Source organism: Symphodus melops (genome assembly GCF_947650265.1).
Source record: "Symphodus melops genome assembly, chromosome: 6".
Lineage (NCBI taxonomy): Eukaryota > Metazoa > Chordata > Actinopteri > Labriformes > Labridae > Symphodus > Symphodus melops.
The window spans coordinates 19,611,007-19,627,546 of NC_136696.1; the positions used below are offsets into that span (position 1 = coordinate 19,611,007).

Sequence of the window (16,540 nt, forward strand, 5' to 3'; positions counted from 1 at the left end):
GGATTATAAGAAAAAATTATGTTTGAGGGTAAATGTTTAAATTAATTTAAAAGGAAATGTGAGGTAAATTATTGTTAACTGATGGAGAAAATAAGATAAACAGATGTTTATCTTTATAAACAAAATCCTGAAAAAAAGCCTTTTGAAAAATAATAATGGATATAAATTACATACAAAAATGCCAAAAATGGTTTTCTCTGAAAAGTCTGTTTTCAGAAATAAGGGTGGGAGGGGTCTGAGGAGGAACAGGGAGTGGGCGGGGCTAACGTCTTCATATCCCAAATGTCAATGAGCGCACCACAACACGTTGCACCCTAAAGCGCTTGGGATGGACTTATTGACAGATGAAGATTGTAACGCAGATACAGATAATAACATGAGTTAATACAAGTCTCTCTACACCATGAAGGACCAACATTAGCTGATGTTATTGTATGCTGTGTTGTTTTCGTCAGAGTTTGTGGTAGTTCTAAAAGCCACATGTTGGACTATTTTGGACCGGATACTCTTGGATCCAGGGGTTGACTTTTTTCTTTCGTGGAATTAACAACAGGTGACTTTTATGTAGAAATAGCGGCACAAAGTTTTCATGATGATACTGTGGACTTTATTTTTCTTCAGCCCGATATGCGCACTTCCTGATCCAACCGGTGAGTTTGAACTTGTGTGACTGAGTCATTTAAGCACTTTGTATTATAATAAACCAGGCAGTGTTGTGTTATGGTACCCCAGTGACAGTGTCATATAGTGGCACAGATTACTGTCGATTGTTTAAGAGGCCGGAATCATTCTAAGAACAATGGTTGTTAATTGCACTTTCTTCTCACTGTAATAAAAAGTCGTATTTTCTTTCCAGAAATGTCTAAACACCAAAATCCAGCTGCGATGAGTCGCTGCTTTAGACGAGCTTGTAACCCCCGCATGGGCAACCTGGCTCAGGGTAGACTTTTGAGCACCCTGTCTGTTTGCGGATCCAACTCCTCGGAGCCCTTCTGCTTCTACAAAGAGACCTATGCCCCCCGCAGCAGGGAGTCCTGCTTGGCTGCAAAGTGTAGTCAATGCAACTCTGCTGTCCCCAGCCAGGCGCACCCTCCCTCCGCCATGAATGACTCCCCCTTCCGAAACCCTGACTCTTGGTGGCAGTCTGCAGAGGCGGTGATGGAAGAGACTCTCCAGCTCGACCTGGAGACGCAATTCCTCCTCACCCACCTAATCCTGGTGTTTCGCTCCCCCCGCCCTGCTGCCATGGTGTTGGAGCGTTCCCAGGACTATGGGCACACGTGGGGGACCCTCAGGTATTTTGCCAGGGACTGTGAGGAGGTATTTGGGCTGGCTGAGGGATCACCTGCTTTGGAGAGTGGAGCAGCCTGCACCTCAAAGTATTCAGAAGCTTTTCCTTGTACCAGAGGAGAGGTGAGTGCAAGGCCTGGTCTAGAAAAATATACAAGAGATGTGTTTGACAGCGTGGAATGGGAGGCATTATTCTGGAGGTTGATAACAAACATTGCAGGTGTTTTACTTCACAAGAAGTCATGTAAAGTGAAAGAACATACCTGGAGGTGGAGAGGGAAGTTGACCCCTCATGCCCCTTTGTAGATCCAACTATGCATGAATGTTACACAGTGGGGGTTAATTCAGCTCCTTAGAAATAATAACTGTGTTTGATATTTTAAGACACATGTACAGAAGCTATTGTCCCCATCCCAGTGGCCATGGGGTCAAGTCCGATCTCGGCCCTTTGCTGCGTGTCACCCGCCCCCCTTCCCCCTCTCAACATTTCATGTCTCTCTCTATAACTCTCCTAACAATACAAGTAGGTTAATCATTTTTAATACAGCAATACTTAAAGCTGGGTTACTTGGTGTTTTTTTTTCATGATAAATTTATGAAAACAATTATACTTTGAAAATCAATGACATGATCATATTTCAAGGCAGCCCTGATTTAACCTTCAATACAGATAAAGATTCAAGAACAAAGGAAAAGTTTCCAATATCATGTTATTTCTGACATCTGAGAGAGACCACATGAAAACACGCTGTCAGAGGCTTCACAGCAGTAACACTCACCATCTGCTCTGCACCTTGTTGTCCGTGAATTGGCACCAGAGCGCACTATATAAGCTGATATCACACAACCCACTGAACAAACAGTTGACCGAGCTTTGTAAATGGATCTCCTCTGATCAGCTGTGGGAGACCTTTTTAGTCGGGCCAGCTTTTTGAGCCGCAAACTGCTTTGACATGTACAGAATATAAATATTCACTCTTACCTCTGATGTTTCCTCAAAGCGGTTTTCTGACCTGCTGCATCATCACAGGTCGGGCAGAGCCTCACAATAAGCCATGGTTAATTCATGAGCAGACCTTTCATTCACTCAGATCTTGTAAAAGGAGACTCTCACAGAGGCTCAGACCATGTTAGGAGGTTCTGGCTGAATGTCTCAATAAATATATGGCTTTGACTGATCTCATAATTACAGTTTATCTGCAACAAGTATGTGTCTTGTTACAGAATGCCAGCTCTCTTTGTAATCCCCTTACCCTTCAAATTAATAGTGTCTCTTTTGCTATACACACAAGACATACGACAAGTTATTTGGTGTGTTTCGACTTTAAAATAACACCTTAAAAATTACATTTTCAATTGAACTCTGCTTGCAGGAAAGGGTAGCAGCAGTCACGAAAACATACTTACTATAAGTGAAGTTGATCATTTAATGTCACATAACAAAAACAAATGTCCCTCGTCAGCACATACTCTCACTTGTTTATAAGGCAAAAGACAATAGGTATAGATTGTTCACAGTTCTAAGATTTGTTGCGGTCTGTCTACTGTTCTTTGATGTCCAGGTGATCTATCGAGCGTTGTCACCCTGGCACTCAGTGGATCCATATGGACCAGCAGCCCAGGAGCAGCTCATGATCACCAACCTGAGGGTGCGTCTGCTGCAGCACCAGCCGTGTCCCTGCCAGGCGAAACATCCTGATGCTGCCGCCCTCCCCACACAACATTATGCCATATATGATTACATTGTGAAAGGCAGCTGCCTTTGTAATGGACATGCTGAGCACTGTGTGCCAGCCAGTGGCTACACACCCAGTCTACAGAAAACAAATAACATGGTGAGTGATTTTAGACTGGTTTATTGCAAATAATACAACTTCCAGCTGCACAATTAAACACCAAGTGACACAGTTTTATCTGTTGTGAAATTGCACTGAGATGTTGCGTCATTCTGAGGTCTGAAAGCAGCTTCAGAGTGCATTAGTTCTTTTTGATAAGTTTGTATCTATACTGTTTGTGGTTTTATTCCCACCACTCCCTCATTACTTGGTTTTGTGTTGGTATGTGCTGCTGAAGCTAAACACTGCTGTGAAGGCACGATAATAGGCAACACCTTTACCTACCATTACAGGGCTTTAACTATGTGGAAACCTTCATTATAGTATTCAGCATAATGCCTTCAAAATCCTTTGTCTTGGTCATGTTATTGTCTTTACTGTAAATTTAGAACAGAGCCAATTGTTACACAGGCAGAGTGCATGTAGGTGTTGGTGTGTAGCAATAATTATATAGCATAACAGAAACCACATATGGGTGCAGTGGTGCTAAAAACCAGTTAAAGTTGAAGTTAATATGTACATAAATACAAACCACAGTTTTATTCAAATGAACATTTTTGACTGTGCTGAATTGTCATTATGCCTTATTTTTAAAATGGCCACCACACCCTTATACACACTAAGAGGTTAATGATAGATTTTTGAATGGGTGTGTATTTGACTTCCGGGTCACTCAAGGTACTGCAGATTTTGCGTGTCCGCCTTTGTTTCATTTTATCAACACCAGAGGTTTCTGCTTCCGCCCTAAATCCTTCAAGCACTCAATAGAAGATGTTAATTTAAGTAAAAAAATAAATAACTAACAGAGTAAATGTACCATGTTATGTAGTTAAAACACAACAAAGAACGAATACCACCCTGTTACACAATAAAGCCCCAACTATTTTAACATAGCTCCCACCTCTGATAAGGGAAATAGCCAATCATGGTTTAGGATTTTAGGGTGGAAAGGACTGTACGTGTTTTGTCAGAAAATCTCAAATAATCTATAAATGAAAAGTTATACAATATTAAATCCCTGTAAACAAAATCTCCCCAAAACATGCAATAAACAATATTCAGAAACAATGATGAGGTTAATTTAGATTCCCCAAAGTTCATACCAATTGTCCTGTCTGTTTCTTTTGCCTGGCAGGTTCATGGTAAATGTGTCTGCAGACATAACACGGCAGGTGACCACTGCGAGCGCTGTGCTCCTTTCTACAATGATCGCCCCTGGCAGTCTGCCAACGGCATCACAGGGACACCGCATGAGTGCCAGAGTGAGTGATGGGACACAGAGTCAAATGCAGAGTAGGACACACAGCATGTAGACTTATCTCCAGAATGAATTTAGCCTCATAAATCAGGAGTAACCTTTAGACGCTCACGCCTGATGAATCACAGAGCACTTGTTCTTTTCTTTTTTTTTTATGTCGTCTGCCGCATGAGTTGTCACTGCTAGGGCTTCCAAATTGAAAGATCTTCAAGTCAAGAATTAACCTCTCAGTCTGCTTGTCTGTCCATCTCAAAACTAGAGTGCAAATGTAACGGTCACGCCAAGAGCTGCCACTTCAGTCGTGGATTGTGGCTTGCATCTGGAAGACGGAGTGGAGGAGTGTGTGATGACTGCCGCCACAACACAGAGGGCCGTCACTGTCAGTATTGTAAGAAAGGCTTCTTCAGAGACTCGAGGCAACCCAAAACTGCCCCTGACTCCTGCAAATGTAAGGCCCTTAAACCTTTTTTTCATTAGACTGCAACTATAACTCTGTGTGGATGAATGCCAGCAGGGAATCCCAATTAGGAAGGGAAACGTCGAGGGCGGTTATTGAGCTAAGATTTATATGACCCTCAAAATGATCTCTTTGATAAGGAAGTTTTCCCGAAGCACCTTTCTATCTCTCTGCCCTGCCAGTGATGAGAAAGTGAGACAACTGTCGATCGCTCCTTAGAAGGAACGACCGAGACAGTACTATTTTGGAATGTGCCTGTGATTACGAACAATGGAGGAATTTCCCATGGACCATGCAAGTTTTGCATTTTTCTCATTCTCTCCATCCCAGGCATGCTGCAGCATTTTTAAGACCAAACATTCTGATTTTGGAAACAAGTCAATAACATCAGGCGGCAGCTCTGACAGAGCAGAGATAGAGAGAGAGGAAGAGTGATTTACTGTTTGTTTTTGCTGCAGCTGCTCAGAGCATGTCGAGTACACACTCCCAGCTTGTCCCTCATTACAAGAGGATGATAAAACGTGTAGAAGCACAAGCAAACATATTTTGTCCACTGAATTCCCATGGCAATATGAAAGCACAACACGTGTGTTTGTCCTGTCCAGGCTCTTCATGTACTCAGAGTGCTTTGCCAGAAGAGGTTACACATCTTTTGACTTACAAACAGAGATGTTAACATGCACTGCTCCCATTCTGTCGCCTCCGCAGCCTGTTCCTGCCACCTTGTAGGCTCAGTCCTCTCAGGTGGTCGCCCTCTCTGTGACCCCAGCAGCGGGGAGTGCACTTGTAAGCCTGGTGTAGGAGGCCCCCGCTGTGACAGCTGCATGCTGGGATACTGGGGGCTTCATGAATACGGCTGCCGTCCATGTGACTGCACAGGGGAGTGTGACCCTTACACCGGCGACTGTATTTCTGGGTGAGTGCCAGGATTTTTTTTCCTTCCATACCCATATACAGGTATGTGTACTTAAAGTGATGCATGGTATGGAGGCAGAGTGCATTCTGGGTTATTAACCCTGAGCCCCTGACTGGTTTTTACCTCTGCGGCACAGCTCGGATCAGGAGGTCTTTTATACAGCCGCTGGCCACATGGGACACAGCAGCAATAATAGTGAGACGGCACCCTTTAGGGTAGAGGAGCTTTTCTCTGCACTGCACCACTCTGGTGAGTCACAGGTCATATCACACTTAACACACTGCACTCACATCAGCCCACTGACGTGAAAATGCTGCTTTACTGATCCTGATAAAAAATCATACATTATCATGATTTAAATTCATCTTCATTCTTTTCCAGAGAAATGTGAGTGTGTGGAGGTTGCTCTTGGCAGCCCTAAACTCTTCTGTGCTGCAGAGTATGACTATGGTAAGAGCCGAGAAAATGATTACATTTTGTCGAACGTTCAAAATCGATCAGATTTGCTCAGAATGTGCAAAAAAAAAAAGGCCCCTGGTTGCTCCACTGTGGTTTAGATGTCTTATCTAGTGACTCCTCGGGCTTTCTGCAGTTTCTCCAAAACAATGTTTGTGTTTGCAATTTTCTTGTCGACCAACATGTGTTGATGTTTCATTGAGGCCAAACAATCCAGTGTTTTCCATGCAAAACATTGACAAAGGAAACTGTCGTAAACTTTTTTACATCCAAACATTTACGTCCCACTTTTCTTGCCTGCTGTCTCCTTGTTTGACTAAATGTATTACTTCCACATGGACATCAGATGAATGCTGCTGAAAAGACAAAATAAATCACACAGCCCATCCTAATGCAGCCACTCTAATACTAAATGAGTCAGCAGCTGAAAAAAAACAAAAAAAACATGTGACGTCAGTCTGTAGCACAAATAGAATTGCAATCTACAATTTCTGATTCAAAAACAACTTTTTATTCGACACTTCCTGCTTATTCAAGTTCTGCATCTTTTAAACTCCCTGTCCCAGTGTATAGTGATGGCCGTTGTTCAAGTCTGGAATTCATAAGTCGACAGAATAATCCTAATGAGATAACTGGTTGTTTTCCTCAGCTTTAAAAGCTTGTCTGGGGTCACAGAGGACATGATAGAATTGTTTGCAGAGACTGTACTTCTCAGGAGCAGTGAACTGGATGTGGATGTGTCAAATCTGAGGAATGTACCGTTCTTCTTTTAGTAACATGTTTAGAAAAGGGTATTTCTGCTAAAGGTTTCATGTGCGTGAGTCAGGACTGATGATTGTATTTTGTTCTTTGTTATATGTCTGTTTCCTTGGCAGGTCTGCTGGTGAGGGTGATGTCAGCTCATGATAAAGGCTCCCATGCGGAGGTGGAGGTCAAGGTCAAAAAAGTATTTTTCCAGAACCCACAGTTAAAGATCCAGAGAGAAACTGTCACTCTGTACCCAGAGTCCTGGACCGCACAGGGCTGTACCTGCCCCATCCTCAACCCAGGTCAAGTCCAAATGAGAAACTTTATCGCTCACAATGCAGAAGCTTATAATTAGTCAGCTCTGGAGTGGACAAACTGCCAGCTTTGTGCTGAATAGAGGATCTCTGTTGCCGCTCACTGAGGCTTTGAGTGTGTGCCAATGTCCTGGCATCACTCATTTTAAACGGACATTCACAGCTTAGAGATTAAAGCCACCTCGGGTTTATGGGACTATTTCACATCCAGCGCTTCCCCAATAATACTTTCTGGCAACATTCAGAGCAGCACAGTATTTAACTGGTTTATTCTGGTTATATAAAGATGTGTGTTCTTTTACATAAAGTGCTCCCACATTAGTTTTCTTTCAGTTCTGTGTATCTTAGTATCACTCTGACTAAAAACTAAATTAGGCTCTGCTGTTTTTCTTCTTCTAGGATCTGAGTACCTGGTGGCTGGTCATGGGGACTGGAGGAACGGCCAGCTGATGGTCAACACAAAGAGTCTGGTTAAAGCCTGGAAGTCGAGTCTGGGACGCAAATTCCTCCACATCCTTAGAGCAGACTGTGGCCAGCGCTAGGAAGTGCAAAAAAAAAAAATAGACGAAGAGACAGAGAAACAGAACGAACAGACTGCTGCAGGAACTCTACAAAATGAACTTTACACTCCAAAAAGACAGGCCAAAAAGCAGGCGTTGTTGATGCGTGGTAGAAAAAAGCACAAACAGTAAGCGGATACCTCGAAAGAACAACAGTAACTTCAGGATCAATGAAAAGAAGTTAAAGAACTTCAGGAGAAAAACAAACTTCATTTCATTGATCACGTAGTCATCATATTCCTGATGCTGTCTGTGTTAGCTCATCACTTCAGGTTATTTATGAAACAATAACAAACGCATATTAAACACTCAATTATGTTTTACTTGCTAGCTGTCAGAGTTGATGAGCCAGAGTGCAGCCAAGGTCTACTGTATCTGTTTCACTAAGGTTGTTTACTGTGGAATCTGTCTCTCAGATATTGAAGCTATGAATGACACAAAGTCAGAATGTGGCTCAAGTGTGTGTGTGCGCGTGTGTGCGCATATCCTTAATGCCCTTGGCAGAGAGTGTAGGACTGTGCAGGTCAGAACAAGAAAGCCCTGGATGAGAGTAGAGGATGAAAAAGAACATTAAAGGAATCAGGAGAAATAATCTGCTCTGCTCCAACACCCTGGAACGCCTGCTGTCTGACAAGAGTAAAACACACTTTCTGGTGGGTCTGAAGAAACGAGCAGTTTTAACACTCGGGATTGACTGTTCTCTTAGAGCTCGGGCAGTTACAAGAGTGGATCATTGTCGGCGTTGTCAGACTTGTTTTGTGAGGATTTTCTGCCGTCCTCATTTGACCTACTTCAAGGATTCAGGAGAGACGGCCTCTCGGACACCAAGCCTGTGGGAAAAGAACACATACACTCTGAACATATGCTTCTCTCTCTGATCAGTGACTCCTCCTGCCCCAAAATAAATATGTATTAAAAGCCTGGATACTCATTGACATCATAGATCAGATACAGCGTCCGCGGGCCAATTTTAAGCCGGGTCCAGTTAAGAATAGTCCGAGTCCACTGTCTCCAAGGACAAGGAGAAACTCTGCGAGGAGACATGATGCATTCCTCAACTGTGACATCACCGGCCATGTCCTTGTCCCAAAGACTTTACCAAAAGAAGAGAGAATGGGCTGGAGTTTGATCTTTTAAAGGACAAGGTGGTGATTAAGGGATGACTACGTGATGATGTCTCTGTGATATGTCATGCTCTTTGTGTCATGTATATATTTTTTTATCTAAATCACTTTAACTGCATGTCAGTGTGCTCACTCTTAATGCAGATGGGAAGAGTCTATTACATTCCATGGTATTGTTGTGCTGAGACGAAGGGCTATAAATAGCCTGATGTGTCTTACTGTAACATCTTGGCATGTAGAGGAGGCTGTCTGATTTATGACCCATGTTTCAGTGCCGCCCCCCTTTGGCAAAAAGAGAGAATGACACTTTTACCTTGTGAGTTATTGCTAATAAAACTAATAATTGAGTATGTAAAACCTTTGTTAAAAAAAAGCACACACAGCATTTAAAGCAAGGTTTATAACAATTTATTTCTTATAAAACTGCCTCAAATTAAAATAGAGCAAATAAATATAGAAATATAAATATTTCATAGCAGTTTTTTCACCATCAGATCTTAACAAGGCATTAAAGCTCAGCAGTTAGCCAAGGAGTTCCCCAAAATCTTTTTTTGCATGATTCTTTTTGCATATACTTCTTTTGCGTATTTCCTAAAAGCAGCACATCAACATTTGACTACAATGGCAGCTCTACATTAGTTAAAGAAATGTCCTTTGTCTATTGGCTTAATCCTTTGATTAAAAAAGTACTATTAAGCTATTGCCATAACACTAGTCTTTTGCTCTTGCTTAAATAATAGCCTAACAGTACAGAAGCAGTGAAAATGTACATAGGTCAGAGAAATATTGCATAAGTTGCTGTCAGTCTGCAGAGGTCTGTTGTCTCAGAGCTGTCATGCTCCTCCTTTTGGCATGCTTAGTAGTCGTCCCCCCGGCTCACAACCTCCTTGCACGTGGGCCTGAGTAGGATGGTGTGCTCGTACTGGGCGGTGTAGCTGCCCTTGATGTCGCAGAGAGGTGGGTACGGGTCTATGATGCCGAGGTCGCACAGATTCTTCAACGCCATCAGGTACTTGCTCTCTCCGAGGCGGTCCAGCCAACGGCGGCAGAATGCCAGAGTGCCAAAGTTCTCATTGATCACGTTCAGCAGATGTTTAGCCCTTGGAAGTCTGTAGCGCAGTGACATCAGAGAGTGAGGCAAAGCAAAGAGAAGCTTCCAAGCATGTAGACTACACATGTGTCACAAAGTTGGAATGATCAATTGACCTACAGAAGATAAAGAATCAACCTCTAAATAAATGCCTTAATCCTTATTCAGTGCAGGAATGTCTTAAAAAGAATTGGCAGAGCTAACCTTATTGGTACGTGTCCAACATTGAAGTTTTTCATGTAATGTGAGCACTCCATGTCATCGTGGACTGCACCTCTTCCCGTGCTGCCAAATGTCTCGATGGCATAAGCTTCACCTTCCTATGAGGCAACAAAAGAAGACACGGTTTTATTTTCAAGTTATATGTGGAGTTAAATGCAAGATAAAGTCATGCAGTCTTTTTTTTTTTTTTTACACATTAACACAAGCTGAGTGGGTTTGATGTTACTGAAAGGACAAGAACACTCCGGGGGGACTGAGAGTAAATTTAACAACAACAAAAAAACTCAAGATGCCAGCGGCTGATACGTTCATGTGTAGTCTATTAAGGACAGCGGTGTCCTTTCTGCAGCGGCGCCTCGTGCGAGTTGATTGGCCGGGTCTCATTGGCTTCTTGTGTCTCTATCAGCGCGCGCGGCTGTTGTCGGAGTCCCTGTGGTATTAGCTGATAACACTGCGACACCCTCTCCCGCTGCACCGATAATCAGTCAAAGTGCTCGCAGCCCCGCCGCACGCCCAGCTGCCACTCCAGCCGTGCGCTCTCTGATCACAAACAGGGTAATGGGCCTGTTACACCAACACACTTCAGCTAAAAATACAGCACATAAATCTGCCTCATCAGCAGCCCCCACCCTACCCCACACAGGTAAAACGCTTGACACAGCAACTTGCCAATTAGAACGCTCAGTTCTGTCCAAATACCTTCATATACTGCAGCTGTACAGCTGTGAGGCAGGCATGGATGTATTTGTACTCTTCTGTAAAAAGGAAACCATGTTCCGATTTGATGAAGAATCTGCACGTTAATGAGCTCTGCGCGCTCACGATTCAGTGCTTTTCCTGGGAAATGAGGAGCTGATGAGTGTGAACACGTGTTGCTCCTCTATGCGGCTGGTAATTCCATTAAAAGGTGTAATTAAAGTGCTGACGAGGGTGACTAAGATGCTGTTAGAGCACTGAATTGGAACACTTCTGCACACCCTGCCGTAACCCTAACCAGCCGCGTGTTCTTCCAATTACACTCAAGAATTAAAAAGGGTTTATTTATAAGCGAGGTTGGGCAGCTAATAAAGGTTTAATTTCAGACTCTCTGCTTCAAGAATAATCTTAAGTTTTGTCTTCTGCTCTAAAATGAGAATAGCCACGTCCACATTTAGTTTAGAAAGTATTTGAAGTTGCGCACAACACAGTTTTACACACCTCCATCCTCGTGGCCTCTCCGCCTTTCACAATGGGGACCGTCTTCCCTGAGTGTATCCTGTACTGTCCAATGGAGTGGCCATTGAGATTCCTGATTGGCTTCACTGCAAAGAAAGCAGAGGTTTTTACGCACAACGGAGCAGCACAGAGCACGTGCACGTAGAAAAGCCGATAAATGAGCTGACATTACCTTGATATGTTTTCCCATCTATCTCCACTTCATACGACTCCATGACCTCCTGAATGGTCTCACCGACATCACACAGACGCACATCAATCCCTGCAAACTGTGGCAGAGAAAATGTTTGCACTGGCATCAGAGACGGCAGGATCACATTCCTCACATAGAGACAGTCTGAACTGTAAGGGATATTTGTCCTCTTCGTTTGTGTGATGCGTTCAGGTTATGAACTTTCAAGTAAAACACACAAACGCTCATAAACAAGTAAGGAACAAACCAGGAATGATTGGAAAGATAATTAATAATTATTCATGAAAGATTCTAAATCAATGCACTTGGATCTAATGATTGATTCTGGATGTAAGAGACATGCTCATATATTATTCCTGAACCTTGAACCACTGACACTAAACCTTTCTGTTACAGTGAATTCAAACGTCCATATCTCTCGATTATTTGGGTAGAAAAAGAAGTAGAAGTTATTTATCGTGAACTTGAAAAATATAATTTGACTTTTCGGCACTTGATGGCTGCTTTACGCCTTCCCATTTTTTGTATATCTTGGGTTAAAGGTTAGAGCCAGACAGAAACCATGAGACTTTTACACTATCGTTTTTTAAGGGGTTTCATTCCTGTTAATTATTGTAATTTATTAATATTCATATATAATACTGTTGCTTTCAGCAGTGCAAACAACACAGTGAATGGGTAGAAAGAGCCGTGTCACCTTGATGCCCGTGTTTGTTGCATCTCTCACAGCCTCCAGCAGCCTGTCAAACTTTGGATTGAAGGTGACGGTGAAGGCACAGTCTATAATTCGACCTGAAAGACCAAACAAAGTCTTGTGATGAAAAACATTACCTCAACCAACTCACTTACTCAGTCTTTGGAATTCCCCAGGGAAGATCAGAGGCTATGAAAAAAAGCTCTCCATCCCCTTTGTTTTTATGTGCCATTATCACAGGTCCTGGGACGTGATCATTTGGCTGAAGTTTATCAACTTTCAACACCAGTTTATCCCAGACTTCAGAAAATCACAAATCCATCATCATGTTTTCTATGTCTTGAAAAATGCCAAAAAATACCACAGCATAACTCCAAAAACATTTTTATATTTATTAGTGAGCGCTGACCGTTGATGTGCGTTCCAAAGTCGATTTTGCAGATGTCGTCATAGCGCAGAGCAGTGGGGTCTCCTGCGTTGGGGGTGTAGTGGGCTGCACAGTGGTTGATGGAACATCCGGTGGGGAAGGCCAATCCTGCCTTTAGCCCGTTTTCTTTGATCAGCCTCCTGGAGCAGTCCTCCAGTCTCTCACTGCCAGAAGCAGAGAGGAGCACCAGGGACAATGGATGAAAAGAACAATGAGAGTGTTTTCAGGGCCGATTTTGCATCCAGAAGAGGATGAAACCACAAAGCAGTTCTCCTGCACTGCAAAACAGCCTCTTCCCTAAAGCCATATCAGTTTCATATTTAAATAAGCCCAGGTAGGTTTACAAAGGCTGAAGTCTCAAGGACATTTTCCTGCATTTCTCACCAGATGTCAATCATGGTCATCCCTGGTTGGATCCAGCTCCTTACATAGGAGCGGACCTGCCGATGTGCCTCGGCAGCCTGCCTGAAATCGCTCCACATTTCCTCATTGGCCATGTCCAGCGCTCGCTTCTCTTCGCTGGTGGTCCGCCACGCTGCACTGCGCCTGGTAGGAGGTAGACAGGCATACCGCAGAGAGAGAGGCACTCATTATTTTCTCATTATGCAAATGTTTGCTGTGAGGATATGACACGCTCTTGTAGGAGCTCTGCACAGGTGAAAGTGCTGTTGATCCTTTTCAGCATGGAGCCAAATCTGGCAAAACTGGTTTATTTTAAGCACATACTAAACATTAAAACCTGATGACTTTGTCCAGCCTGAAGAGAGACCTGAATGAAAAACTGAGCATGTCAAACAGTGGGAGACTACTGCTGAGTGTGAGGGACGATGTGGAGGTCACACACCCGTCTTTTGATGGTGGATATTCACACTCCTCTCCCTTTGGAAAGTCTCCACTGGGATAGAGCTCACAAATAGGGATTGAGGGAGGGTCAGTCTGTCCCCGCACTGTGGCCCAGATAGAAGGAGAGAAGGAGAAGCAGAGGAAAGAACACACAAGTTATCCTCTTGATGTTCATGGCATTCATGATTTAACTTAGCTGCAGAATACAGGAAAGCTCCTGACTTCAGATCTAATTAAGTTAGACACCCTTGAGTAAAAGAAACCCGTTGAATTAAAGTATAAAAGCACTTATAGTATCATAAAGTGAGCTAAAGTTACATCAAGGTAACACAGTTCATCGGAGAATCTCACAGCCTCACTCTGATGTCATTCGTTTTGTACTTGACATAAAAGATCCTGGCGCATTTTGTCCTACACCTGTAGTGTCAGCGCTTCATTCTGTAACAAACATGACACCAATTAACAGAGTTGAACTGCTCTCATGCACCTGTTTTATTCACAAGATGATTTATGGTGATTCCGATGCATTCCATTCAGGATGAACCTGATTCTTGTTGAAGCAGGAAAAAAGCCCGTGTGGCGCGCGTTGCTTATTCTGCCGTCCTCTAACTGAATGAACTTGAACTCATGCTGTGCAAGGACTGACGGAAAAGGACTATAGTTACTGTTCGCTCTGCATAACTGTGATTTGTAACCACAATTAACGACATACGAGTCATGTGTTCTTCGATTTGTACAATAATCACGCATGAGAACAATGTTACCATTTAATGTTGCATTCAAGTGCAATCGATTCAATATGTTTGCAACAACTTCAAGCAGTTATTCTTTTCTGCTACTTATATAGAACACTTTTTATTCCATAGCGTAAAGCATTTTTCCATGATCTTGTAATTATTTCTATTCTTGTTTCTACTTCAGCCAAGGAATAATTGTATAGTGCTTATTCGAATAACTGTTTCTGCGTCTGTTCTCTCTTTCTGTGAACAAATGAAATGTTCTTATTTTCCTCTGGGATTAATCAAGTACTTCTGATTCTGTTTCACTGCACCAAGAAAAGGGTTGTCTTACATCCTTTCTTCTTTTTCTTCTTCCTCTTCTTTTTTCCAGCCGAGTTCTCTCCCTCTTCACCATCTGTTGAAAGATGTACACTTTTCAAAGTGAGACATATCGACAGAATGGGAGGCTTGGGCATGATTCCCAGTGTGTTACTGAAATTCAGATATCACATTGCAGATATGACCAGCTGGATTTGACCGTTGCACTATTTCCCATCTCGCTTTAAAGTTTTTCCACTTTCACTTCAGGTGATGATTATGAGGAGTTACCTTCTTCTCCGTCCTCCTCCTTCTCTTTGTCCTCCAGCGTTTGCTGCTCCAACTGTTTTGTCACATCATCAACACCTCCAGGTTCTCCGTCCCCCTCAGCCTCATTTGTCCCTGCTGCAAAGTCACACACCCTCGTGCATGCATGTGCAGGTGAACACGCGCACACACACGCACGCACACACACACACACACACACACACACACACACACACACACACACACACACACACACATACACACAAGCAGGAGTGAGTAAATTATCTGAGGTTGAGAAAGTCATTCCAAGAAAGTGCACCATCCACTATGGACTCAACTTGGCAGAGTGTGTGAATAATTTCTTTCTATACCTCAGGAGTCAATATTCTCAAGGGCATATGTAGCATGCAGCATTATGACATTTAGCCCTTCAAAGACACAGCTGGGTGAATAAACCTTAACTTGAAGAGTCTTTTTCAGGTTTTTATTTTCCCACAGTTTGATGCAGTAAGGCTGCAATTATCATGATGTTCTTTGCGTGAGTGCTTGTCATCTTATTGCACTAAAACTGTGGATACTTCCATTGCATAACTCCATGCAGCTTAGGGGGGTTTATAGACTAGAACATATTTAATCTCGAGTAAAACTACATTTTTGCTCCACTCATCGTTTCAAATGACAGCTTTCAATCAGTCACATTCGGGTTTCTTTTTTTAAAAGGAGATTGCCCGGTTTCCAGTTAAGACCCCTCAGGCACAGCAAAGTTGGGACAGGTACAGCTGGACACGACTATCATCTGACAGGTTGAAAAGTCTCCTGTCCCGCATATTTGGCGCTCATGCTCTATCTCGTAGTGGCATAGAGGAGATAATTTTTTGCGCTGTATTTTCCCCCCTCAAACGATTCTCTGACCACAAAGTGATGTCTCTTACCTGGTGCGCTGGTCTTATTCCTCTTCTTCTTTCTTCTCTTCTTCTTCACTGATTCTGTCGCGTCCGCATCCTCTCTCTCCTCGTTTAAAACGTCCCCATTGAGAAGTTGAGGCTGCACTTCATGCTGGAGCTGTAGCTCCGCCATGATCAGCGACTGAGAGGTGAAGTGACGCATAAGCTGCTCAGAGCCTCCAGTGGTCACAGCAGAAAAGTGTGCTGGAGGAAGCTGAGCCAATAATGAGCTATATTAGACGATCGGTGCGCAACGACTTGACCCGAAGAGAGGAAGACGATCCTCGTCCCGAGAAGCAAAAACTTTCATCTCCAAACAGATTTTTTTTTCTCTATTTGAGGACACATTGTAACAGTAGAGCAGCAAAATCCCAATTTAATCTCTTACTGTTTGGTTTTGTTACTGACACATGGCCTGTAAAAGCTGCACTGCCTGCAGGAATCATCACTTTCTCTGAACATCCAGACACTGAGTGAGTCTCAGGTTACCTGTCTCACGCCTGTGAACGACTGCTGCAGATCCTGACAGAAAAAAAGAAACGTTTCACCACACCAATGTGTCAATACAGACACACTGACTTCTGTTGTGTGTTCTCTTATGTTGGTATCTAGGCTATTATATGATGGAGATCTGCAACGGTCCATATCTCC

General features: G+C 43.1%; 2 protein-coding genes across 2 annotated transcripts; one reads left to right on the top strand and one right to left on the bottom strand.

The window, feature by feature from the left end:
- The first annotated feature begins 304 nt into the window (after positions 1 to 304).
- LOC306825734 (netrin-4-like) lies at positions 305 to 9,266 on the top strand. Its single transcript, XM_079346682.1, has 10 exons — positions 305 to 650; positions 857 to 1,413; positions 2,853 to 3,125; positions 4,261 to 4,387; positions 4,643 to 4,831; positions 5,549 to 5,756; positions 5,893 to 6,005; positions 6,138 to 6,206; positions 7,088 to 7,261; positions 7,673 to 9,266. Exons 1-10 carry the CDS (start codon positions 590 to 592, stop codon positions 7,813 to 7,815), a joined length of 1,914 nt encoding a protein of 637 aa, XP_079202808.1. The 5' UTR covers positions 305 to 589; the 3' UTR covers positions 7,816 to 9,266.
- Positions 9,267 to 9,349: 83 nt separating this feature from the next.
- LOC306825736 (methionine aminopeptidase 2-like) lies at positions 9,350 to 16,393 on the bottom strand. Its single transcript, XM_079346684.1, has 12 exons — positions 16,379 to 16,393; positions 15,878 to 16,103; positions 14,970 to 15,083; positions 14,713 to 14,775; positions 13,643 to 13,745; positions 13,183 to 13,344; positions 12,781 to 12,962; positions 12,375 to 12,469; positions 11,657 to 11,753; positions 11,467 to 11,570; positions 10,252 to 10,367; positions 9,350 to 10,066 (listed from the first exon to the last, which is right to left on the bottom strand). The coding sequence occupies exons 2-12, from the start codon at positions 16,050 to 16,052 to the stop codon at positions 9,814 to 9,816; spliced, it is 1,464 nt and encodes a 487-aa protein (XP_079202810.1). The 5' UTR covers positions 16,053 to 16,103; positions 16,379 to 16,393; the 3' UTR covers positions 9,350 to 9,813.
- Between the last annotated feature and the right edge of the window lie 147 nt (positions 16,394 to 16,540).